The 24,773-nt window shown below is 32.2% G+C and overlaps 1 protein-coding gene across 3 annotated transcripts; it reads left to right on the top strand.

Annotated features, from left to right (window-relative positions):
- Positions 1-1,935: 1,935 nt before the first annotated feature.
- On the top strand, positions 1,936-22,116 carry LOC132731378 (cullin-3-like). 3 transcript variants are annotated; one of them, XR_009625881.1, is made up of 20 exons: positions 1,936-2,259; positions 4,720-4,917; positions 5,935-6,048; positions 6,979-7,139; positions 7,675-7,789; positions 8,193-8,372; positions 8,786-8,834; positions 10,192-10,340; positions 10,609-10,785; positions 10,984-11,154; positions 11,839-11,946; positions 12,428-12,552; positions 15,451-15,670; positions 16,224-16,341; positions 16,737-16,805; positions 17,332-17,407; positions 18,128-18,197; positions 18,792-18,898; positions 19,639-20,850; positions 20,957-22,116. XR_009625881.1 is itself a non-coding variant. In XM_060717555.1 (19 exons), exons 1-19 carry the CDS (start codon positions 2,206-2,208, stop codon positions 19,661-19,663), a joined length of 2,286 nt encoding a protein of 761 aa, XP_060573538.1. In that variant the 5' UTR covers positions 1,936-2,205; the 3' UTR covers positions 19,664-22,116. The 3 variants fall into 3 exon arrangements, 1 of the variants encoding a protein (XP_060573538.1); XR_009625880.1 differs by having other exon boundaries at positions 19,639-20,921; XM_060717555.1 differs by having other exon boundaries at positions 19,639-22,116.
- The last annotated feature ends 2,657 nt before the right edge of the window (positions 22,117-24,773 follow it).

Here is a 24,773-nt window from a genome sequence, read left to right as displayed (position 1 = left end):
CTAAATCTAGTTAATGCTGTTCGGTATTTATTTTCGTAGATGATATTAAGGTATTTCTCAAGCTCGAATTCATGTTTATATATCGCGTATGAATTAAGTCGATTTGAATTATTAATTTCCCCATACCATGTTTGCATGTATGAATCATAAATTATTTTCTTATTTCATCGAAAGGAATGTCGATTTCAAATTGGTGATCCCAAATATAACTAAAACCATAGTTATCTAGTATAGTCTTGATTTGGTATGCCCAGTTATTTCGTGCGTAATGTCTATTAAAATCAATGTCATTTTTAAGCATTAGAAATGTCTGTAAAATCAGTGAATTTGAGTTTTGCGATAATATTTTCATCCAGTATTTTAACATAGTAATCTTTCGCATAATTTCAAGGGGAAAACGCCCAGTTTCACCATATAGTGCCGATAGGTTGGTTGATCGTTTACCGCAAAGTATTCGTCGTAAAAAATTCGTGTGTACAACTTCTATCTCCCTTGCCTTATGGTGCCGCCAAATCTCAGATCCAAAGTTAAGAACTGAACCAACCAACGTGTCAAATAAGTAAAATTTCTTTAAAAAAGTAAATTCTGCGTTATTAAACAAACGAAACAAATTAAATAATGCAAACGATGCGTGCTGAGCAATACATTTTTGTGTCCTCGACCAATTGCCATTTTTAAAAAGAGTAATTCCTAAGTACTTAAAAGAGTCTACTATTTCAAGTTGTGTGTCATTTATATAAAATGAAAAATGTGTGGTTCTTCCCTTTTCAAAGATCATGACCTTGGTTTTTGACGTATTTATTTTCAAACCCCAAGTATTACAATAAACAACGACGTCATTTAACATTGACTGTAAACTTTCAGGGGACATTGCAAACAGCACTTGATCATCTGCATATAGAATGCATTCATATATGTTATATATCTATATTGTCTGCGTGTTCTATATCCACTCATGTACGTGCGACAAATCAAATTAAGTTTGAACACCGTCACGTTTAACCAGGTAGCACGTTGTTCGCACTTTAATTACATATGTACCGTTAATTGCATCACGCATTCGTTAATCCAGTAGCATTGCATCTCTATTTATTTTTATTAATGTATTTACTTTTATTAATTAACTATAATTTAAATTAAAAACTACTCTTTAAAAAATTGAATTTAGAAATAAAAATGTTTTTATTTATTTTGCTATGGCAATTCATTCACCATTATTTTAAGTATTTAAACCTGTTAGTCATGATGATATATTTTCAATTGTAATGGCAATATTTTTACTCCTGATAAGTTTTGTCAATTAAAGTAACTCACCGGTATTACACTTCCTATGTTGCCATTCGCACAAGCATCACAAGTGACTGCCTCCAACCGTTTCCGCACAACACTTCGACAGTCTATACAATTATCAATCATTTTCAATAACCAACAAATAAGTTTTGGGCCGATTTGACTAGTTTTGAGGCTCATTTCATTAGTTTCGGGGCCGATTTGACTAGTTTTGGGACCGATCTGAATGCGCCTAAATAATAGTTCCGAATGCCTAAATTCAATAACTGATCCTTAGGGAAACATTATTGATTAATTTTATGAAAATTGTTATGTTGCTTTTTAAGATGTCAATATGTGTATATTTCATTTCATTGAGCAAAGTTATCATATATGTTTGAATTTTTGAGATAACTGAAAATTAATTGTGGTATTTAATTGTTCAATAAATGATATGCTTTTATTTTCAGATTTTAAGGGCTTCTTCTACCATAGGTATAATATTAAACTGTTACAAATATAGTCGCCGGTTTCTACCGGCGACTAATAAATGAACGTAGCCATTAATGTAGTAGAGGATGTCGGTATTGTACGGTATTGACAGCGTTGACAGTGCATGTCGATATTGTACGGTATTGGTATAGGTTTTATCGAAATTCATTACAACCGGATATAGGAAAATTGTATTCTGGGAGTTAAAACACAACAGAAATTTCAGAAAAAAAATTTGCTGACATAATTTATTGATAAAGAAATACATTTTCTGAATAGACATGAGGTTCAAGAATAAGCACTAACTTTCTTTGTAAAAGAAAGCTCTACACGAGTGTCCAAACTTGATTTAACCTTTTAGCCTTTGAAAATATATGAAACATCGCTTTCGATTTTGATTTCAGCTGATTTTCGTCACAATTTGCGACGTTTATTGAAAGAAAAATGAGCCGAAATCAAGCCAGAAAAGATACCAAAATGAGGATTAGGGCATTCCCTGTAAGCAGATTTGATTGATTTACATTTATTGCTGTTAAAATGTTATGCGTCTCAAACTCCAAGCCTGCATATCTAGTGTTTCACATTAAAAGAAATATATCTTAGATTACATTATTTTTGGCAGTAAGGCCCCCACGATTACACGTTTAAACGGATTCGTTTCGATTTTCATTCATAAACGTTTCCGATATTGTTTACCTTTTAATCGAAATGACCATATTGTGTTACAAAATTTCTTAATCATTGCCTGTAATCATGGATTTTATCAATTCTAGTGGTTTATTCCCAAGTAAACAAACGGAAAATGGGTGTTTACAACCCTCCAAACAGCATTACCGTGCAAAATTGCTTGTGACATAATACATTTTTGGTAAAAAATGGGGTTACAATGCAAAAAATGTGTGCTGACTCAAGCGTGATGAGCCTTGCACATTCTTTATTTGTACATGTATTATTAATAGAAAGAAAGACATCATTTGGTGACTCAAATAAATAGTGTGTAACAGTATAGTATATAGAGGTACCACCGTTTAAACGGTATTGTTTCGGTTCTTAGCAATCGTGTAAGCGTTTACAAAAAATTGTAAACGTGGGAGCCTTATTTGGCCGGCAGCAGAATATTAATTAGTCATTTTTTTCTGCTAACATCTGATTTCTGCCAATTCGTTAAAGAGTTCTTGCAAGGAAATAATTGCATGTCATACAAGTCTCAATGAATTTTTCGAGAGTCACTCGCCCTACCCCTTCAAATTTACTCACCCTTCATAAATTGTACTCGCCTGCATTTTGACGTACAAAATTTGTAAAAATCAAACATAAGATTCTAATTGACTACTTACCGGTCTTAAATTGGCTTTATGATCTTTATTCTTGTGCATATATTACTTATCGGGCGATATCGGTAAATTAGCTTTATTCATGTACATACTGAATTTGTAAAATAATGTTTACAGACTTCCGGATATTTAAAAAAAATGTCAGACATTTGGTCTGACATACCATACAGAAATGAAAACTGTCAGACCAAAAGATATTAAACAAAATCAAAGAAAAACTGGTGTTTGTATTTCTAAGACACTTTTTGTTTCTTACTCTTAGACACTTCTAATTTTACGCACAGTCGGTACAGCACATTTTCACCTCCTCCATGTCGTACACCAATAATTCATAGTCTTGCTTCCATTTGTCATTAAATTTTCTCTAGGGTCTATTCTTTTCATGTTTTTACTTCTGTTTTGTTCGCTCCTCTGATGTAGATTTTCGTTTCTTCCCAAGTTTTGCACATTTAGCGAAGCCATTTTTTATATGAGCGACTTAGATAACAGCTGAAAGACCGACCAATCCGGAATAAAGAATTGTCAGACCTAATCAAAATTTATCAGACATGTCCGTTGGACTGACATATTTCTGGAAGTCTGTGTTTATAATGATAGTGTAGGTTTAGAAAATGTTTGCGAATATAGACTCAGCAAGCCCAGTCACACTAGTACTCATCTTTCAAACTTAAAGTCTTCAATTGCAAGTACGCACATTTATTGCCAATGAAGAATGAATGAAATTGGCAGCCAGTAAGTTACCAAAATAAATGCTTGTAAAATTAGACAAGCACATCTCTGAATAATGGCAAACTGTAAAATTTGCTAAATTTTCTGCAGAAATCTGATAGAAATTATTTTTAAAGGGGCCACATTATAATAACTTACATATATGTTTACATTATGCACTAATGAAAACACAAATTAGTGTTTGTAGGATGTATTTACACAAACAATCCAGGAAATTTCACGGCCACCATATTATTTTCTGTAGCAGTCAGGTGAAAATAACTGTCCACAAGAAAAGTAATGTTCAAGAAAACATTAGTAAATACTAATATTTATCAATATTGATAAATATTATGTTGTATTTGTTCCCAATGCATCAAATATTTTTGATAACTCATCTTTATTTTACCAATTATATACCTATTTCTTCCACGGTAAAGATTACTTTAAGTTATACATAGCATTTAAAAATACAACAATAACAGCATGCATGAAAAAATGATTTTATCAAATTGACAAAAATTTTGGTCTGTCCTTGACTCATAAGAGTCAGACCTTACTCAGAGCCCTGATTCATATTTTCATGTGTAAGTAATAAGGAAAATACTTCTTCTAAGAAATCAACAACAGCATTAATGCAGAGTGATGAAATAATATATATATATTGTGCCACTTGTTGGTTTTAAAGAAAATTATTTTAAATTGGGAAGAGGCCCTTTATAATAAATATAAAGAGGCCCCTTATAATAAATATAAATATATCATCTGTTTAGTGTTATGGTGAAAAAATCAATACAAGTACTGCTAGCAAAAGTTTTATACATATTTGAGTCATGTAGCATGTAATCATAATGAAGATCCCCAGAATTATCAACAACATGTTATGTAAAATGTCTAATTTTCTTGTTTTGTACAGATGACTATGGATGAGAAGTATGTAGACAATATTTGGGCATTATTAAAAAATGCTATACAAGAAATACAGAAGAAAAATAACAGCGGTCTTAGTTTTGAAGAATTGTATAGAAATGCATACACCATGGTCCTACATAAACATGGCGAGAAACTGTACTCCGGTTTGCAAGAAGTTGTCACAGAACATCTAGTGAAAAAGGTAAAATTATGTAGACCGTTTAGATAGTTTCGTTGGAAATTTTAAATTACTTTAACCTGAACTGGCAATCTACAAATTTACTTATTCAGAACATTTTATTGTATATTTTTTAACATGATTTGATGACATCATAAGGAAATTGCATGAGAAAATGATGAGTTACTCAACATAAATCGGTAAAAATTACCACAATATGTTAAAAAAGCATGGGTTTCCTTATGCAAGATTAAATTATATTTCTTTTGTAAACACAAGATGTTGTATTTTCACACCAGTCATGAAAATATTGCACCTTGTGTTCACTGTGTGAAATACACGTACATTACATTGGTTTCATTTAAATTATAAAATGAACTAGCTATCTAGCTGAAAACTTTTGATTATATTCAGGTGTCTGCTTGTCTTGAAATAATTTATCCAGGTTTTTCTGACATCTATAAAAGGCTTGAAAGTTGCCATATCACCAGTTAAATTCTTCAAAAATTAAGGAAATGTGTGTAAAGTTACATGTAGTAATGATTGTTACTAGTGATGGAAATCAGGTGAAATTTGTCCCAATCGATCATCGGTTCAGTCGAATGGGACATAATCGATAACTTTTCAGGTAAAGTCACCTTAAAAAGAAATAGGGAGTAACATTTCTTCCCAAGGCACTTGATTACATTTAGCAACATGAACTTCATTTAGCACTTTTCAACACAGTTTTAACCTTATTTAGTCATAATTTTACGAAATAGATTTTATTTTCAATGGATGTCAAAAAATAACATTCACGTCACATTATATTACTATTGTTTACATCACTTATTGATCCTGTTCAACTCCAAATTGTCTCCGGGATGATTTTTTGCGATCAGTGGTGTGTTCCTAAAAGAAAATTACCGTCAGAATTAATTCCCTTTGATACTTTAAACATTTTCGACAATGTCACAGAACAAATTTTTGTGAATCGATTATTGTCGCTTTACATAAGAGTAACTGATCGGATCATCACTAATTGTTACTTATGTTTTTCAGGTACAAGTAGATGTACTTGCAGCATTAAACAATAATTTTCTACTAACATTGAACAGTGCCTGGAGTGATCATCAAACTTCTATGGTTATGATAAGAGATATACTTATGTATATGGTAAGTTAACGTTTCACTGTATACCTAAATAACATGAAATCAAGTGCTACAATAAAGTGCTATAAATTATAATATATAAATTGTCTTATCATTCTTTGTGAACTTCATGTAATTTCATAAGGTGATAAGATTTGTTTAAGTGTAACTTAATTTGTAAAAAAGTATAAAATCTGAAAAACTCTATATCATTGTTTTGAAAGTTCAGAGTAATGTTTGGTTCTCTTTCATAAAAGATTTGTGAAAATATCATGAAACTCGCACATTCATAAAATTTATCAAATTAAGGGTTTGTTTCTGCAGATTAGTGAGGTTACATCTGTTGTTTTATTGGTTATTATGAGCCTTGAAAAGGTCTTAGCAAATTTTTCTGGACATTAACAAAAAATAAGATTATTAAGAAATAATATATCCTAAACAGTGATTTTATCGCCCAATAAAATCACTGTTTGGAGTTTGGATGAGAGGAATTATATCATGAGGGCATAGTCTGAGTGATATAATAATATGTATCCGAACGACAAACAGTGCTTTTATCAAGCAATAAAATCACGGATTTGGATATATTATTTCAATTCTAACACAACATCAACAAACAAATGCTGCCGTACCTGATATTAAGCTAAATTGCGCCTGATTTGTTCCCTTACTTTTTTTCAGCGTGTTGCATTTTTTATCGGTTACGTCATATGTATTAAGGTTTATATGTCACATTTCTAAATATAGAACGTCAACAGTGATTTTATTGCATAATAACACACACTTTCAGTTCTTCTATGTTCAGTAGGGAAAACTGCGGGTCATTTTAGAATGTACTACAATACATGTAAGATGTCAACATTTAGTATGTTATAAGGAATGCTGATATTCACGTGTAAATTATGTTGTATAGCTTCTACTATAGAGATCTAATAAATTACCTTTTTTTTAAAGGATAGAGTATATGTACAGCAGAACAATGTGGATAATGTGTATAATCTCGGACTAAAGATATTTAGAGATGAAGTAGTACGTTACCAGACAATTAATGAACATCTAAGACACACACTCCTAGATATGGTGGCAAAAGAAAGAAGAGGAGAAGTTGTTGATAGGTGACTTCCTTAATCCTAGTCTCAAAATAACAAGTTTTTATATTACATATTTAATTATCTGTAAGTTATTTGTCCCTTTTTTTGTGCATTTTGCTTGATGGGGCAATTCCTGTTATGATTTTTGATAGAAAAATGGCCTTAATTTCACTATTACATGTACAAAGTAAATTGTATTTCTAGTGTATGTCAAAATTAAAGTATTTGTTATGTCTCCCAAAAATTCTGGGAGATATATTGTTTTTTGTCCGCATTAAGCTTGTCTGCTACCTCAGGTCAAACTCCTGGGGGGGGGGGGGGGGATTTCAACAAAACTTGAGAGGATTGATCAGTAAATCGTAGTTGTGCTTGCTGGCATGTTCCGCTTCTCTGCACAAAATGGCAGCCAGAGCTAAAAAATCAAATTGTCTGGCTCCCACAGGTCAAACTGCTGGTTGTATTTACATCCTTAGAGTACATACGTGGGAGACATGTTTTTGTGACAAAATCCCCTTCTAGTTGTGTTTTAAAATGAACATTTCATTTGTGTATATTACAGGGGAGCTGTAAAGAATGCATGTCAGATGTTGATGATTTTAGGAATAGAAACAAGACAAGTATATGTTGAAGATTTTGAACAACCTTTCCTCTCAGAATCCAGGGAATTCTACCAGGTATAGCTTTGTTGTGGTGTAAGGATGATGTGTAATGATAATACAGATGAAGTAATATGAAAGTATCTAACATGTATAATGTAACGTATACTAGAGGTTAGATTATAAGATGTGGTGTTTTATTTTGTCAAATCTGCAAGGAAGCTTTCCCCTTAATGGTGCTTAAAATTCTATCAGAAATTTCATGGTTTAACCATTTTTCCCCTGCATTCTACTTCATGTCACTGCTAAAGAATTCCGAAGTTGTTTTCAACAGGGTCAGAGAAAAAGCAATGTTGTCCCTTTAAATGCTTGTACATTAAAATTGAGTTCCAGATTAAAAGCTTTGATCACACAAAGGTTATATACTTCAAGATGAACATAAATTCTTTAAATTAATAGGAGAATATTGGACATATTTTAGGCTGAGAGTCAGAAGTTTTTAGCAGAGAACAGTGCATCAATGTATATAAAGAAAGTTGAAGCTCGTATAAATGAGGAGGCTGAGAGAGCTACACATTATCTTGATAAAACAACCGAGGAGCCAATAGTTAAAGTTCTAGAGGAGGAATTGATTAGCAAGCATATGAAAACCATTGTTGAGGTGAGTCATTATACCCTCAGTCCCCCCCTCCCCACAGTCCCCCCGTTTCCAGTCCCCCCATCCCCAGTCCCCCTGGTCCTACAACTAAAGTTGTAAGGGGAGTATACCGGTTTATACAATCATTAATAACAAAGTTTCAGCAAAATTCAAGGAATTAACTTTAGTTTAAATTAACCCTAAAAGGTCATGGTCAAATTGTTTATGATATGTGCAAGTTGACATCATGTTGGTTACTGCCATCAAGGTACATTAAATTTGGTTGATAGGTTTTGCAGAACAATTCTGGACACTATAATATACAGTGTTTTTCAGTGGTCATGTGATATTCATGCTTGAAAAGATAATTATTGGACTCTAATTATTCCCACATATTATAATATTGAAAAATATAAATGTATATAACTGTATTACAGATGGAGAACTCTGGGGTTGTACATATGCTCAAAAACAACAAAACAGATGGTATGTATGCTCTTTAGAAAATTTATTTATATCTGAGGCCTAAGATAAAATTATAAATATGTTTGTTTTTTAGCGAGACCTTGGGCAGTTTTAAAGTCCCATGTCTATAAAAAAAAATAAAAGATTCATTAATCGTGAAATAAAGTTTGTTTCTCAAAATTTCACATAAAAGAATTAGATCACAAATGTTAAAGTGACAACACATAAATAGCAGAAAACAGTTTCAGATATATTACCATCTATTGAAAATCAGGTAGCATTATTTATTTATTTCTTTGCAACTTATTAAAAATTCACAAAACTGTGATTTGTGTTGAAAGATTTTGCTACTTATATAGAGATATATGTGTCACGAAAGGGCATCAAATGAAATTAAAGATGTAAATAGGCATCTGAATCAGCATCTAATTATAGATAGAGCTATTCTTAGGTGAAAGTTATCTCTTATAATTGTCAAAGTGAAAAATCACACAAATTGCATTATAAACAGTTTTGTTTGTCTGTAGTATAAGGAAGTATTTTCATTGTCAAAGGATAAATAAGACAAAAAAATCAGAGAAGTTAAGTGGTCTTTGCACATTGATATTGAAAGTTTAGTTTAAAAAGAAGACAACTTTTTATCTTGAAATGACTGTGCATGATGACCTTTAGTCCTTTAATTATGTTGACAATGATGTGCACTCACTCACTGACAATTTGTTATAAACTTGAGTTATAAAAGATATTTTATACTCGGTCACACTATATCTTAATACTAAAACAAACTGTTGTAATAAACTTCCTGCTTAGTATTCAATGAACACTACTTAAACATTACAAAAACTAAGAGACTTTGTTCTATTGACATTTCTTTTTTTTTAATGTTAATTAGAATATTAATAAGTGGTCATTCTCGCAATTTGTAAAACAATCATAGATGGTTTCAAACTGACTCTGCATCTATTGTCAAATTTTTAAGTACTCTTACACCAAATCACTTTGCCCACTACAGTCATCAAATTGAGAACTAGCCAGGTGGCCCATGGCCAGTGAAAATTTGTTCGGCCAGTGAACATTTTAAGAAAATTTAGTTAAATATATAGTAGAATAAATTCAAAACTGGACTTCTGGCTAGTAAATTCAAAATCTTAAATTCATTGACTGCCACTATGCTATTGCTTTGAATCCAGCAAGGGTCTTTGATATTTTTTATATAAGGAACTTATCAGACTAGCTAACAGGATACGGAAATACTGAATTTTTTATTTTCATAATATAATAGTTTATTGCAGTTTCAGCACCTACAATGATTTCGTTTCAATATTAACGTTATATATGTATCAGCTAGGTACTATAACAATATGTTTGTATATTGTAGATTTATGTTGTATGTACAAACTGTTGGTACGAGTACCAAATGGTTTAAAGACAATGTGTACATGTATCAGTGGTTATCTACGAGAGCAGGGCAAAGCTCTCGTATCTGAGGAAGGTGAAGATGGCAAAAATGCTATCACATATGTACAGGTAAATAGATACACATTCCTTAATTCCATAGCCTTTTGTTGGTTTTTACTTTATGTGAGATTTAGTTTTATGTATTGTACCTTACTTTAGCATTATTAAAAATCTTTATCTACAGATAAAGTAGACTTAACATTTTCCAGTGTAGCTTCAGTTGATATGAATTAATGAATGAGTCAGTTCCATTGTTCCATCCTCAAGGTGTAATGGATGTATAACATTATATTATATACTTTAATGTTAATTCAGTATATGTTTTGATTTATTTCAGAATCTACTTGATTTGAAGGATAGATTTGACCATTTCCTGCATGAGTCATTCAGCAATGATAATCTATTTAAAAAGATGATATCAAGTGACTTTGAGTATTTTATAAACCTGAATGCCAAGTCCCCGGAATTTCTGTCCCTCTTTATAGATGATAAACTGAAAAAGGGAGTAAAAGGGGTATGTAATCTTTGCTGTATATATTATTAAGCATTTAAAGTGTAATATGACAAGTATAAATTGCCATGACATTTGTTTTTTTAATGTGACATTGTTAAACAAAGTTAATTTTGCTTATAAAAGGGAGGCTTTTGTATTTGTTTAAATCGAGATTACAATTATGTATATGTCTAATAGATGACATCTTTATGTATGTAGATGACAGAGCAGGAGATAGAGACTGTGTTAGACAAGAGTATGGTATTATTCCGTTTTCTACAAGAGAAAGATGTGTTTGAGCGATACTATAAACAACATCTGGCACGTAGATTACTGCTCAATAAGAGTGTTTCTGATGACTCAGAGAAGAATATGATCTCCAAGTTAAAGGTAAAAACATGATCTCCTAGTTAAAGGTAAAACATGATCTCCAAGTTAAAGTTAAACATGATCTCCAAGTTAAAGGTAAAACATGAACTCCAAGTTAAAGTTAAACATGAACTCCAAGTTAAAGTTAAACATGATCTCCAAGTTAAAGAAAAAACATGATTTCGAAGTTAAAGATATAACATGATCTCTAAGATAAAGATAAAACATGATGTCCAAGTTAAAGGTAAAACATGACCTCCAAGTTAAAGGTAAAAACGACCTCCAAGTTCAAAGTAAAACATGATCTCCAAGTTAAAAATAAAAAAAATGTCTCCGAAGTTAAAACATGATCTCCAAGTTAATGATAAAACATGATCTCTAAGTTAAAACATGACCTCCAAATTAAAGGTAAAACATGATCTTCAAGTTCTAAGTTAAAGATAAAACATGATCTCTTAAGTAAACAGAACTTTGGTTTTCCTTTTCCAGTATAAGAGGATAGTAACATTACAGTTATAAGTTATTTTTATGCCCCCATTTCTTTGCTGTCCATCGGTAGACTGACATAACACTGGAATGTGAGGGTATTCTATAGATACATTTCTAGTTTTCACTCACTACCCACCCATTCATCATAAATAGCTCCTATTATAATGAACATTGCTTTAATATTGGAATGTAAAATGTATTTATCCTTATTTACAGACTGAATGTGGCTGTCAATTTACATCAAAACTGGAAGGAATGTTTAAAGATATGACCGTGTCAAATGGCTATATGGAGGAATTCAGGGGCTTTATAAACCAAGCTAATGTAGGTGCTTAAATAAAATCTCGAAAATGTTTCATTTATATCTCGCAAATTAAAAAACTTTTTAGTTTTTGTGAAATCTGTGTAATAGTGCAATTTTTTCTTTGGATCAAAGTGCAAAATATATCAAAAGTATTTCTTCTGAAGTTTTTTTTATTCCAAAAACTATACATATAAATTATTTACAAAACTTGAATTATTCATCATTCTAACAACCTCTGTAATGAACACTTGTGACTCATACAGGAAGTTACTTGACAGTTCTTGACTTAGATATTATAGAGTATGCAAACAACAATAATTACATCCTGAAATATAAGATCACATTTATTGTGTTTTACATTAATACATTTCTTAGATTCTATATTTTGTCTTTACATAGTAAGTTTGTAAAGATTAAATAAAGTCCTGTGCTAGTTCTCTATTTATATATAAAGTTGAGTTGGTAAACTTTGAATGTATTTTATATTAATTTATGTTACAGGTAAATTTACAGGGAGTAGATTTAACTGTGAGAGTACTCACTACAGGATACTGGCCCACCCAATCTGCCACACCTAAGTGTAATATACCACAGGCTCCTAGATCTGCCTTCGAACAGTTCAGAAGGTACGGACAAAGTCATAGATTCATTGAGATAACATTTTCAATTTATGTTTAAGAAATAGGACTTGCCTTTAATTTTAAGGTTGATCATAAATTTCCAGCCAAGTATTTGGAAAAGTCAACTGAAATAGACAACTTTCTTTTAAGAGAAAGAATTATAATGAGTGTTAGAAAGTGAATGTTGCCAAAATTAAATAAATGATCATGATTGGATGTTAACAACATAGTCAGCATCAATATTTGATAATGTGGATCACTTTGAATATGTGTAAAGAAGGGTTAAAACATATTTTGGGTATGTTTGGGTTTTGGTTTTGTAAATTTTGAATAATGTACAAAGAACTTCTACTATGCCTCAAAACAAGTGTTTTTAGCTCACCTGTCACAAAGTGAAAAGGTGAGCATTTTTGATAGCTTTTCGTCTGGCGTCCATTTGCACTACCGAATAGAGTTAAAGGGCCATCTAACTGTAAACAGAACAATAGAGGTCATTCTGTAACAATAGAAGAAGGGGCAAGTGCAGAGTTTTTATATTTCAGGGCTGTCATCACCCTCTTTTTAGCTCACCTGTCACAAAGTGACAGGGTGAGCTTTTGTGATCGCTTTTCGTCCGGCGTCTGTTCGGCGTCCGTCCGTCCGTAAACTTTTACTTTAAATGACATCTCCTCATAAACCACTAAGCCAATTTCATCCAAACTTCACAGGAATGTTCCTTTGGTGGTCACCTTTAAAAATTGTTCAAAGAATTTAATTCCATGCAGAACTCTGGTTGCCATGGCAACCGAAAGAAAAAACTTTAAATATCTTCTTTTAAAAAACCATAAGAGCTAGAGCTTAGATATTTGGCATGAAACATCTTCTAATGGGTGTCTACCAAGTTTGTTCAAATAAAAGCCCTGGGGTCAAAATTGGCCCCGCCCCGGGGGGTCATTGATTTTCCCTATATGCATATAGTAAAAACTTAAAAAATCTTCTTTTAAAGAACCCAAAGAGCTAGAGCTAAGGTATTTAGCATGAAACATATTCTAATGGGTGTCTACCAAGTTTGTTCAAATAAAAGCCCTGGGGTCAAAATTGGCCCCGCCCCGGGGGGTCATTGATTTTCCCTATATGCATATAGTAAAAACTTAAAAAATCTTCTTTTAAAGAACTCAAAGAGCTATGGCTAAGATATTGAGCATCAAACATGTTCTGATTGGTGTCTACCAAATTTGTTCAAATGAAAGCCCTGGGTTCAAAATTGGCCCCGCCCCAGGGGGTCATTGATTTTCCCTATATGCATATAGTAAAAACTTAAAAAATCTTCTTTTAAAGAACCAAAAGAGTTAGAGCTAAGATATTTAGCATGAAACATGTTCTAATAAGTGTCTACCAAGTTTGTTCAAATAAAAGCCCTGGGGTCAAAATTGGCCCCGCCCCGGGGAGTCATTGATTTTCCCTATATGCATATAGTAAAAACTTAAAAAATCTTCTTTTAAAGAACTCAAAGAGCTATGGCTAAGATATTTAGCATCAAACATGTTCTAATAGGTGTCTACCAAGTTTGTTCAAATAAAAGCCCTGGGGTCAAAATTGGCACCGCCCGGGGGGGGGGGTCATTGATTTTCCCTATATGCATATAGTAAAAACTTAAAAAATCTTCTTTTAAAGAACCCAAAGAGCTAGAGCTAAGATATTTAGCATGAAACATGTTCTAATGGGTGTCTACCAAGTTTGTTCAAATAAAAGCCCTGGGGTCAAAATTGGCCCCGCCCCAGGGGGTCATTGATTTTCCCTATTTTCCCTATATGCATATAGTAAAAACTTAAAAAATCTTCTTTTAAAGAACTCAAAGAGCTATGGCTAAGATATTGAGCATCAAACATGTTCTTATAGGTGTCTACCAAGTTTGTTCAAATAAAAGCCCTGGGGTCAAAATTGGCACCGCCCCAGGGGGTCATTGATTTTCCCTATATGCATATAGTAAAAACTTAAAAAATCTTCTTTTAAAGAACCAAAAGAGTTAGAGCTAAGATATTTAGCATGAAACATGTTCTAATAAGTGTCTACCAAGTTTGTTCAAATAAAATCCCTGGGGTCAAAATTGGCCCCGCCCCGGGGGGTCATTGATTTTCCCTATATGCATATAGTAAAAACTTAAAAAATCTTCTTTTAAAGAACTCAAAGAGCTATGGCTAAGATATTTAGCATCAAACATGTTCTAATAGGTGTCTACCAGGTTTGTTCGAATAAAAGCCCTGGGGTCAAAATTGGCACCGCCCCGGGGGTTATTGATTTTCCTTATATGTGTATAGCAAAAACTTAAAAAAATCTTCTTTGAAAAAACCCAAATAGCTAGAGTTAAGATATTAAGCATGAAACATCTTTTAGTGAGTGTCTACAAAGTTTGGTCAAATAAAAGACCTGGGGTAAAAATTGGCCCCGCCCCGGGGGTCATTGATTTTCTTTATATGTGTATAGCAAAAACTTAAAATCTTCTTTGAAAAAACCCAAATAGCTAGAGTTTAGATATTAAGCATGAAACATCTTCTAGTAAGTGTCTACAAAGTTTGTTCAAATAAAAACCCTGGGGTCAAAACTGGCCCGGCCCCAGGGGTGTCATTGTTTCTAACTATGTGTGTATAGTAAAAACTTTAAAAAATCTTCTTTTAAAAAGCCCAATGAGCTAGAGCTTAGATGTTTAGCATGAAACATCTTCTTATGGGTGTCTACCGAGTTTGTGCAAATAAAAGCCCTTGGGTTAAATTGGCCCTGCAACGTTGGGGGGGGGGTTGGGGGGGGGGGGGGGGGGCTATATACAGGTGAGCGACCTCAGGGCCATCATGGCCCTCTTGTTTGTTTGTTTCAATTTCCATTTTAGATTTGAGATTTTTTTCAATTATGTTCATTTTGTTGATACAGGTTTTACCTAGCCAAGCACAGTGGTAGACAGTTAACCTTACAACCACAGCTTGGGTCAGCTGATCTGAATGCAGTATTTTATGGTGTAAAGAAAGAGGACTCGAGTGAAAGTGTTGGTGCCAGCTCATCTAAAGGTCCAAGAAAACATATAATACAAGTGTCCACATACCAGATGTGTGTATTGATGCTGTTTAACAATAGAGATAAATGGACATACGAGGTCTGTACATGCTAGTTAAAGTGTTTTATCTTTTAGTGAATATATTCAAGATATCTTACATCGAATATATTCAAGAGGACTTCAATGATGAAGTAAAATGAAGACCACACAATTGAAATCATTTGCCCCAAACATATAAGTTTTAATTGTATTTTCATGGTTTGGAACTAATTTGTAAGGTGGCGGAGATTGTTGTTGTTTTTATAGGTGCTCAGCTTCATAAAAATGTGAAACAAAGACAATAACAGTGTTTTTTGTGCATTTAGCTCAGAAAAAGAAATGAATAAGATTTAATGGAAGTTATATTTACAGTTAAAATGCTAATTCTGACATCCGTTATGTTGATCTATAATAATTCTCTAACTCTGATTAAGATGAATTATGTAAAGAATATTGAGTTGTAGAGACATGACTTATACTTGGTTTCTGAACTCAGTATACATGTAGGGTTATGTACTAGATAATGTCAACACAATGAAACTGTGAGGTATTTGTTTTGTATTATAAACAGAATGTCTGTATAATATTATTGTATGTTTTATTTGGACATTAGGAGATAAGAAGTGAGACTGATATACCAGAGAAAGATTTGTTGAGGGCAATACAGTCACTAGCTGTTGGTAAAATAGCACAAAGAATTCTACACAAAGAACCAAAAAATAAAGAAATTGGTAATGTGTATATCATTTTCTATACTAATACTTCACAAAGTTCATCAAGTCATGTTTTGTTTGTCAAGTCATGTTTTGTTTGTCAAGTCATATTTTGGTTGTCTTTGAAGTTAACGTTTACAATGCAATCATAGCATTTCCAAAGTATTTCCTTGAATTTATTCAAGTAAGTAGAGTTACTAGTCTTAAGATGATTACTTTTTCCACTTTTCAGAATTACAAATTATAGATTTATGTTGAAAGTAGGTAGTGGTACATGTTTCAACAGTTTCATGACTGTATTATATTATATGTAATGATGATAACTAAAAATTGAATCTGTATATCACTTTTATTTTTCTGTATTATATATTTGATGGGGAAGTTTTGGTTACACAGAATGATATGTTTTACAGAACCAAGTCATGTGTTTACTGTTAATGACCAGTTCACCTCAAAATTATACAGAGTGAAAATACAGACAGGTATCATATGTTTAATTTACACAATAAAAAAATATTTGCTGCTTTGATTAAATAGTTACCATCAACACTTTGTCTATTACACTCACTTGTTTTAAACATCATTTATAACATTATTAAACTTTTATTCTATTGATTGAACACTTTGGAAGAAAAACATACTAAATTGCATTCTCAGTAGAAAAAACGCCAAATCTTTTCAGTCTGACCGTTCTATTTTGTTGACTGTTCTAACATTTTGATGCTGTTAACAGATTCAAATAAAAAGCAGGTTCTTATTCATGCTAACTTAAAAATGTGGTTCATGAAAGGTGCCTGCTTATAGCTAAAGTAGAGAACAAAGTGGCACTCCATTTGTAAAGTCGTAAAGTTGCAATATATGATTTGAAATTGTGCTATTGTGTTACAATTCCAACCATAGGAAAAACAAAAACAAAGTAGTTTAACTTAGAATAAGCTGTAGAGAAAAAAAATGGTTATATACATGAAGTAATTAGAGTATTATATATAAGAAATGTATAATTGACAGTTGCTGCTAGTAAAGGTGAAGCGGAGCCTGAGAGGAAGGAGACAAGGACTAAAGTAGATGAAGACAGAAAACATGAATATCCTTTATACTATTATACTGTTATAATCTACTGCTGCACATTGCTATATTAAAGGCACGATTTGCCTTAGAAATCCATATTTATAAAAAATTTTAGAAATGTAAAATATGAGTTTAATAATATTTTTAGAATGAATTTAGGTCATGTTAGATGTTCAACAGCTGAAGAAAGTAGCGCTGAATGTGCAATATGTGTTGTAAAGGTAGCAAAATGTAAACAAAGTTGAATTTTGACTTTCATACAAAATACTAATTCACTATATCATTTTCTGACGCATAATGGACCTTTAATATACCCGCAGTTTGTGCAATATAAGTAACTGTTATGTAGAAGTGAAATATTGTTTATATAACATGGCCACTACATAGATTTTATCATTGTTAGATAATGTAGTCGGTCACAAAAAAATTAACAAAGAAGGCAGAACTATTGTATATAAATATTGAAACACCTGACACTTTATAACTTAACCAAGATTGGGCTCATATGCTTATAAAAACCAAATAATAAAGATAAGATGCTTGGTATTAAACAGAGTTGTTAATAATATCTAATCTCATTAGTGAAATAATGTCTCTAGGCGCAGACAGATCAATAGCATGTTAATATTGCACATTCAGTCTGTAAAAATGTCACATATTGCATGGTGAGTTACAATATCAATGTTTCATGAAGAAAGATAGAAAATTTAAAGGTTTGATCCTTAACTGTAGCCACGATTGAAGCTGCCATTGTGAGAATAATGAAGGCTAGACGAAAACTACAACATAATGTTCTTGTTACTGAGGTATTTATTAATTAATATGTTACTATTTACAGGACCAGGGCTAAAAGTAATTTTGATTTTCTGTGCAGAGAGGTTTGTTGTTCATAACTTTGCTAGTGGTTTTGTATTTTATTTTTTCTGGTAAGAAAGTCCTAATTGTTGAGTTGTTAATTATCAGCCATGACTGCTGTGGGTTGGCATCACTGCTAGGAATGTTTGATATATTTATATCCTAACCAACCCAACTTTTCCCCATAGATTGCATAAATGCATTGATGCAAAAGGTTTATAATTTCACTTTTTTATGCAATGACATATCTATATTCTCTTTCTCTGTACACTTAATGACTTATAACAAATTGTTTTCTTTTTGAAGAAAGAAATGATTGTTTTCAAGATATAGAGAAATATTTCAAGATTTATTAGAAAGTGTTAATGCTAAAGTATTTTCGAAACAATTGTTTGGCTAAAATCTTAGATTGTTGGTGGACTATAAAACATGCTTTACTGCAGGCCATGTCACAGTAGTCCAATGAAAATTGGCGATAAAAACAGATGCTATTACATGTATAAATATAAACTTCATGCTAAATGTAAATAACATGATTATTACAGTGCACAGAACAGCTGAAGAGTAGATTTTTACCAAGTCCTGTTGTTATAAAGAAGAGAATAGAAGGTCTTATAGAGAGAGAATATTTAGCTAGAACACCCGAGGATAGGTACAGTATTTCTACATTATTAACTACAAATATGATAATTGATTTAACATTCCTTTACAGCTAAAGAACTTTGATTGATGTCTGTACAAATTCCATTTTAGCTTAACTATTTGAAGAAAAAGTAGGGCTTTTGTACTCACTCTGGTGTCAGCGTTACACTTGTTGCATGCATGTCTCAAAAATCACTTAAGGGAATGGGTGGAAATAGTCGAGCAAGCTGTCCTATTGTCAGCTCTTGTGAGAAAGTCTCTTTGGTAGAGTTTTTTTTTACAAGCTTACAAAAGAATGTTTGTTTATTCATGTCAAAATAATGAAATGTCTGCCTTTGGTTTATAATTTTTTTTTGTATCAGAAATTCAACTTAATTACGAAATTTCAGGGTTACTTTTAGAGTGTTACCAAAAATGCTGATCTTTAGTGATCTGTGTGATAATTTTAACTTGTATGTTTCAAAGAAAAAGTCAAGCTATTATGATTGCTGTGGCATCGTTGTTGTTGTTGTCATTGTTGTTGTCATGCAAAAACTTTTAATGTAATTTAACTTGATACTTGCTTATCATCACGACAAGGTGCAGTTGTAAGACTTGGGGCATAATTCTGAAAGCAATAATTTAGCAGTTTTGCTCCTTTTAATTTAGATATTATCATATATAACAGGCGAGCGGTAACACTGCATGCTTGTCTTGTTATATATGATAATTGTCCCTGCCTTATATTTTCATTTATTTTTTGTTTTTCAGGAAAGTATACACGTATGTAGCCTAAGCATAATTTATGATACACTAAGTGTTGACACAATTACTATGGAAATGCTTGTAGTAAAATCACAATAACTGGAATACCAGGCTATAACTTGGCTGACTTCTCAACTAGAATATCAAGTTTGTGCCCGGCTAACTTCTTTGTTTTTATAAAGTTCTTATTTCAATAACAAGACTTGGAATAAGATGTTTCATGGAGAGACAGGATTTATGTTTAACTGAGGATAAACTGTTATGTTAGTTAAGGATGTTTCATGTTAAAACTAGACTAGAATGTTACTGGATTATAGTGTCACTATATTTTGTGGCAGTTATGTGGGTGGGTTTGGTTGTTTATGTACAGTGAAGATTTATTGCACTATAAGGCAAGACATTGTACATTAACTTTAAACAACCTTACGTTGCTGTAGATACTGTATTTTATCACAAGTGTTGCTTTCTTTTTGGAATTAACAATTTGATATTATTTTATCCAGATTGCTAATTGCAGATTTCAGGCTGTAATGTGTCTAAGTTAATTTTTTTATTGCCATGACTACAGCTTGCTTTTTATCTTTCTAATGTTGTATCCAAGGTAATATTTTTACCATGCAAATGTTCATTTTATCTCAGTGACACTTCCATGGAGTGTAACATTGTTGTTATGGTGGTCAGTGTATTACTATGGTAACATAAGCAATGAATGGCATACACTCACTCACGCTAAATTATCAACACCTGGTATAAGATAGTAGACATTAACATTGATGTACTGTTCATGTATTCATGAATTAACCTGTTATCAGTATGAAGCATGAATGATTCTTGTGTGTTTTTTCATGTAATGTAAATTATAAATAAACGGGGGATTAACATTGGATTATATGTGAAACATTTTACATACATATATTGGGTTTAAAATTCATTGTATTTTTGTGTCCGTCATTCCTTGTAGATACTGTTACTTGCAAATATAGATTATGTTCTGTTTATAACTTTAGTTTGTTTCCCCCCAAGTTAAACAATGAAACAAATCATTAAGCTATTCTCTTTTTTTCTTTTTTTTTTTTCGCTGTTAATAATGATATATGATATTCATATGAGCTAATGTTACTATTATTTTAATGTTTAACAATATACTAAGAAGTTGTAAGTTTATCTAAAGATGCTTGCCTGATATAATGGGTACCTTGTCTTTGAAACTTGAACAATGTTACATCAGTGTAATACAACACTAAGTGAACAATGTTATCATCGGTGTAATACAACACTAAGTGAACAATGTTACATCAGTGTAATACAACACTAAGTGAACAAGGTTACATCAGTGTAATACAACACTAAGTGAACAATGTTACATCAGTGTAATACAACACTAAGTGATTAGCTTGATATTTATAAAAGAAATTATTTTATTAATTTAAGAAGAATATTACATCCATACATAAAAAAAAATTTTTACTTAAATAAGTTTAGGAATAGATTTCAAGAGTTTATGTAATCATGAAGAGTTGCAACCCCTGACACTGTATAGGAAAATTTAATTTTGTTACTTCATTGATAAATTACCAATGCTTTATGTTGGCTTGTGGTTTAATGTCACTATTAAACTTTGAAAAGATAGTTTCAACTATTTAGCCACTGTAATCTTTATTAGATTTAACAACGTAAAGTTTAGCCTGTTTCTCAGATTTTTAATCCTTATTTGACAAATTGGATATGAACTTCAACTATTTTTGTTTCAACCCTTCAAACTATAATTTCAAATCATGTATGGTATGTTAGGAAGTAAATCCAACTATGTTTCTACCCAGCCTGAAATATTGCAGAAAGGTACACCTCTAGTCTCTTCTGCTATCTGACGATTACAGTGAATTAAGTCAAATTTCCGAATTAAAAACCTGCCTGATGTCATTATATACGAAAAAAAGCACCCATTTGAAAAATTTGTCTCTTTAATACTTTTATGAAATGACTTTATAAAAATTAAATGTAAAACAAATAGGTTTTGTTTTAGTACATTGAATGAAATATTGTTTTTATTGAAGTGTTAAAATTCTAGATATTACTAAGATGAGCATATGGTTAAGGTTTAAGGATTTGAGAAACAGTTTAAAATAGTAGAGTAATGGCAAAATAAACTTGCCCTCATTCACGGAGATATAGTATACTAAATGATGTCAAACATATTTTGGTCTGTATCCATGTTGTAGATTTATTCATTCTTGTTCATAAAATTTTGAAATGTTCTGATCTATTTTTTTCCTTCGTTTTTATAGACAAGTGGGAAATTAATTGATAAAATAATTAGAAATATTAAATATCAGATATTTAAGCTAACATTGTAACTGTGAATATTGTGTTTTTTGTTTGTTTTTTTATTTGCCACAATTCAGAATGTGGTTTTCAAGATGAAACAAACTTTGATGTATGCATAAGATTATTTATGCTGCTCATAATAAATGAATAAAAATTTCATGATTTAGTTTATTATTTACACTTGTCAACGGTCTGCGGTTGGTTCAAATCTATAGAATAAAGTTGTGACCTTTTACTCTCTGACATGCACATATAAATTTATATGTTTCTTAAGGGTCTGGAATTATTTTTTAGGATTCATTTTACCAATTGATGTTAGTCAGATAATTACCTCGCTCCATTTTTGTCCCCTGCCTTTTTAAAGAAAAAAGGGGATATAGAAATGGGCTCCGTCAGTCTGTCCGTCCGTCACACTTTCATGTCCGGTCCATAACTTTGTCATTTATCAAAGGAATCTGAAATAACTTGGCACAAATGTTTGTTATACTAAGGCGATGTGTTATACTAAGACAACAACTAGACCCTTACCTCCAGGGTCAAGGTCGCACTTGCTCATTCAAGGTCAACATTGTCTATTTGAGGGTATATGTCATGTACGGTCCATAACTTTCTTATTTTTGAAGGGATTTTGAATATACTTGCCAAAATTGTTCACAATAATGAGACAATGTGTCATGCACATCAACCGGTCACCTACTTACAAGGTCAAGGTAACACTTGGAGGTCAAAGATTAACAGTGGTACAGGGTATATTTTGTGTCTGGTCCATAACTTTTTCATAGATCATAGGATTTTGTAAATACTTGCCACAAATAGTCACTATAAAAAGACAATGTGTCATGCGCAACACCTGCATCCCTACCTTCAAGTTCAAAGTCACACTTAGAGGCTAAAAGTTAACATAGTCTGTTTTAGGGTATATTTTGTGTCCGATCTAGAAACTCTTCGGGATTTTGTAAAAACTAGGCACAATATCACAATAATAAGGCAATATGTCAAATACAACACCTGCGCCCCTACCTCCAAGGTCAAGGTCACACATAAAGGTCAAAGGTTAACAGAGTCGTCACACATAAAGGTCAAAGGTTAACAGAGTCTGTTATTTGGTATATTTTGTGTCCCGTCCAGAACTTCTTCATAGATCAAGGGATTTTGAAAATACTTGGCACAAATAGTCACAATGATAAGATGATATGTCATGCGAAACACATTTCCCTACCTCCAAGGTCAAGGTCACATGTAGAGGTCAAAGATTTACATAGTCTGTTATTTGGTATATTTTGTGTCCAGTCCATAACTTTTTCATAGATCAAGGGATTTTAAAAATGCTTTGCACAAATAATCACAATAAGACGATATGTCAGGCCCTATCTCAATGGTCATCACTCTTAGAGGTCAAAGATTAACATTATAAGACGATATGTCAGGCCCTATCTCAATGGTCATCACTCTTAGAGGTCAAAGATTAACATTCTGTTATAGGGTATATTTTGTGTCTGATCTATAACTTCTTCATATTTCAAGGGATTTTGAAAATACTTGGCACAAATAGTTAAAATAATAAGACGATATGTCATGCACAACACCTGCACCTCTAAGGTCAAGGTTACACGTTGAGGGCAAAGCTTAGCATGATACATTTTTAAATTCCGTGTTTCATTTTATTTCTTAATAAATTTATTGTTACATTTGCAGATCTAGCATTGATCATAATTTTGGACTGAAAGTCCTGAGATCATAGCACAATTTTATGCTTCATATAAAACTTCCCCGAGCCGGTGGGGGGGGGGGATGTTGGTAACTCTGTTACAAATTCTTGTTGTGTGTCAGATAGTGGTAACATGCAGAATCACTTCTCTATTGTCTATCTGTCACAAAACTTTTTCAGACTAGTCTTTAAAAAACTAGTGGTGTGATTTCATCAAAACATTACAGAAATTATAAGTATCAGGCTAGTTGTGCATATTGACCATGTTGACAGCATTTTCTAGTTCCGTGATTTTTGTCAAAAGTTGTGGTCCTTTCATTATTTTAATTTTTTTAAAGCTGTGTTCTGACTACTTTGTTGATCAATGTTTGGCTGAGTTCTGCCCCTTAAATAAAAAGAGTGGTTTGGCCTGTTTATGACGAGTAGCTGCAACATGCTACAAAGTAGCCGCAACAAATAAGGAACAAACTGTCCAATCACCCCTCAATACAACTGCTAAATTGACTATCATCTGGCAAGACATTATCACTGATTGCTCTTGTAATTTATGTGGACTACTTCTCTGACACCACTTATGCAATTTGAAAGGAACTTTACAGGATATAGTTATATTATCATACCTCAAGTACTTTGGCACATCACATGGGTTTTCCGGTTGAAAGTTTGACCCCTTCCTTGGGATTACTTAGTGTGTATAGACTTGAATGATATACAGTAGAAAAATACTTTTTTAATCTTGTTTGAAACTACCCTGGTACTGAACCCAGAGCTTAGATATTCGGTATGTACCAGTAGTATTACCTTGTAGATCGCCACAAGGTACATAAATCATGACTGCGGTAAAACATGGGTCTTTTCTAACACTGGATCTAAGGTGAGTTATCTTGGGCTTTCATTGTCCCTTTCTAAATTCTTATATTTTTCCCTTGAAAGGGGGACCTGATAGCAGCTTTTGATGCAGGAACAGTATTGTTTCTTCATGACAGACTTATCAATAAAATTGAACAATTAGCACAAATGCAGTAAAAGGTATACTGAAATATCACTTCACCAAAATTGCACACACAGTTAAAAGAAAAATGGTATACTGAAATATCACTTCACCAAA

Source organism: Ruditapes philippinarum, unplaced genomic scaffold, assembly GCF_026571515.1.
Source record: "Ruditapes philippinarum isolate M1 unplaced genomic scaffold, ASM2657151v2 ctg1973_1_1_1_1, whole genome shotgun sequence".
Lineage (NCBI taxonomy): Eukaryota > Metazoa > Mollusca > Bivalvia > Venerida > Veneridae > Ruditapes > Ruditapes philippinarum.
The sequence above is the reverse complement of the archived record's forward strand: the minus strand, read 5'-3'. Positions and strand labels throughout refer to the sequence as shown.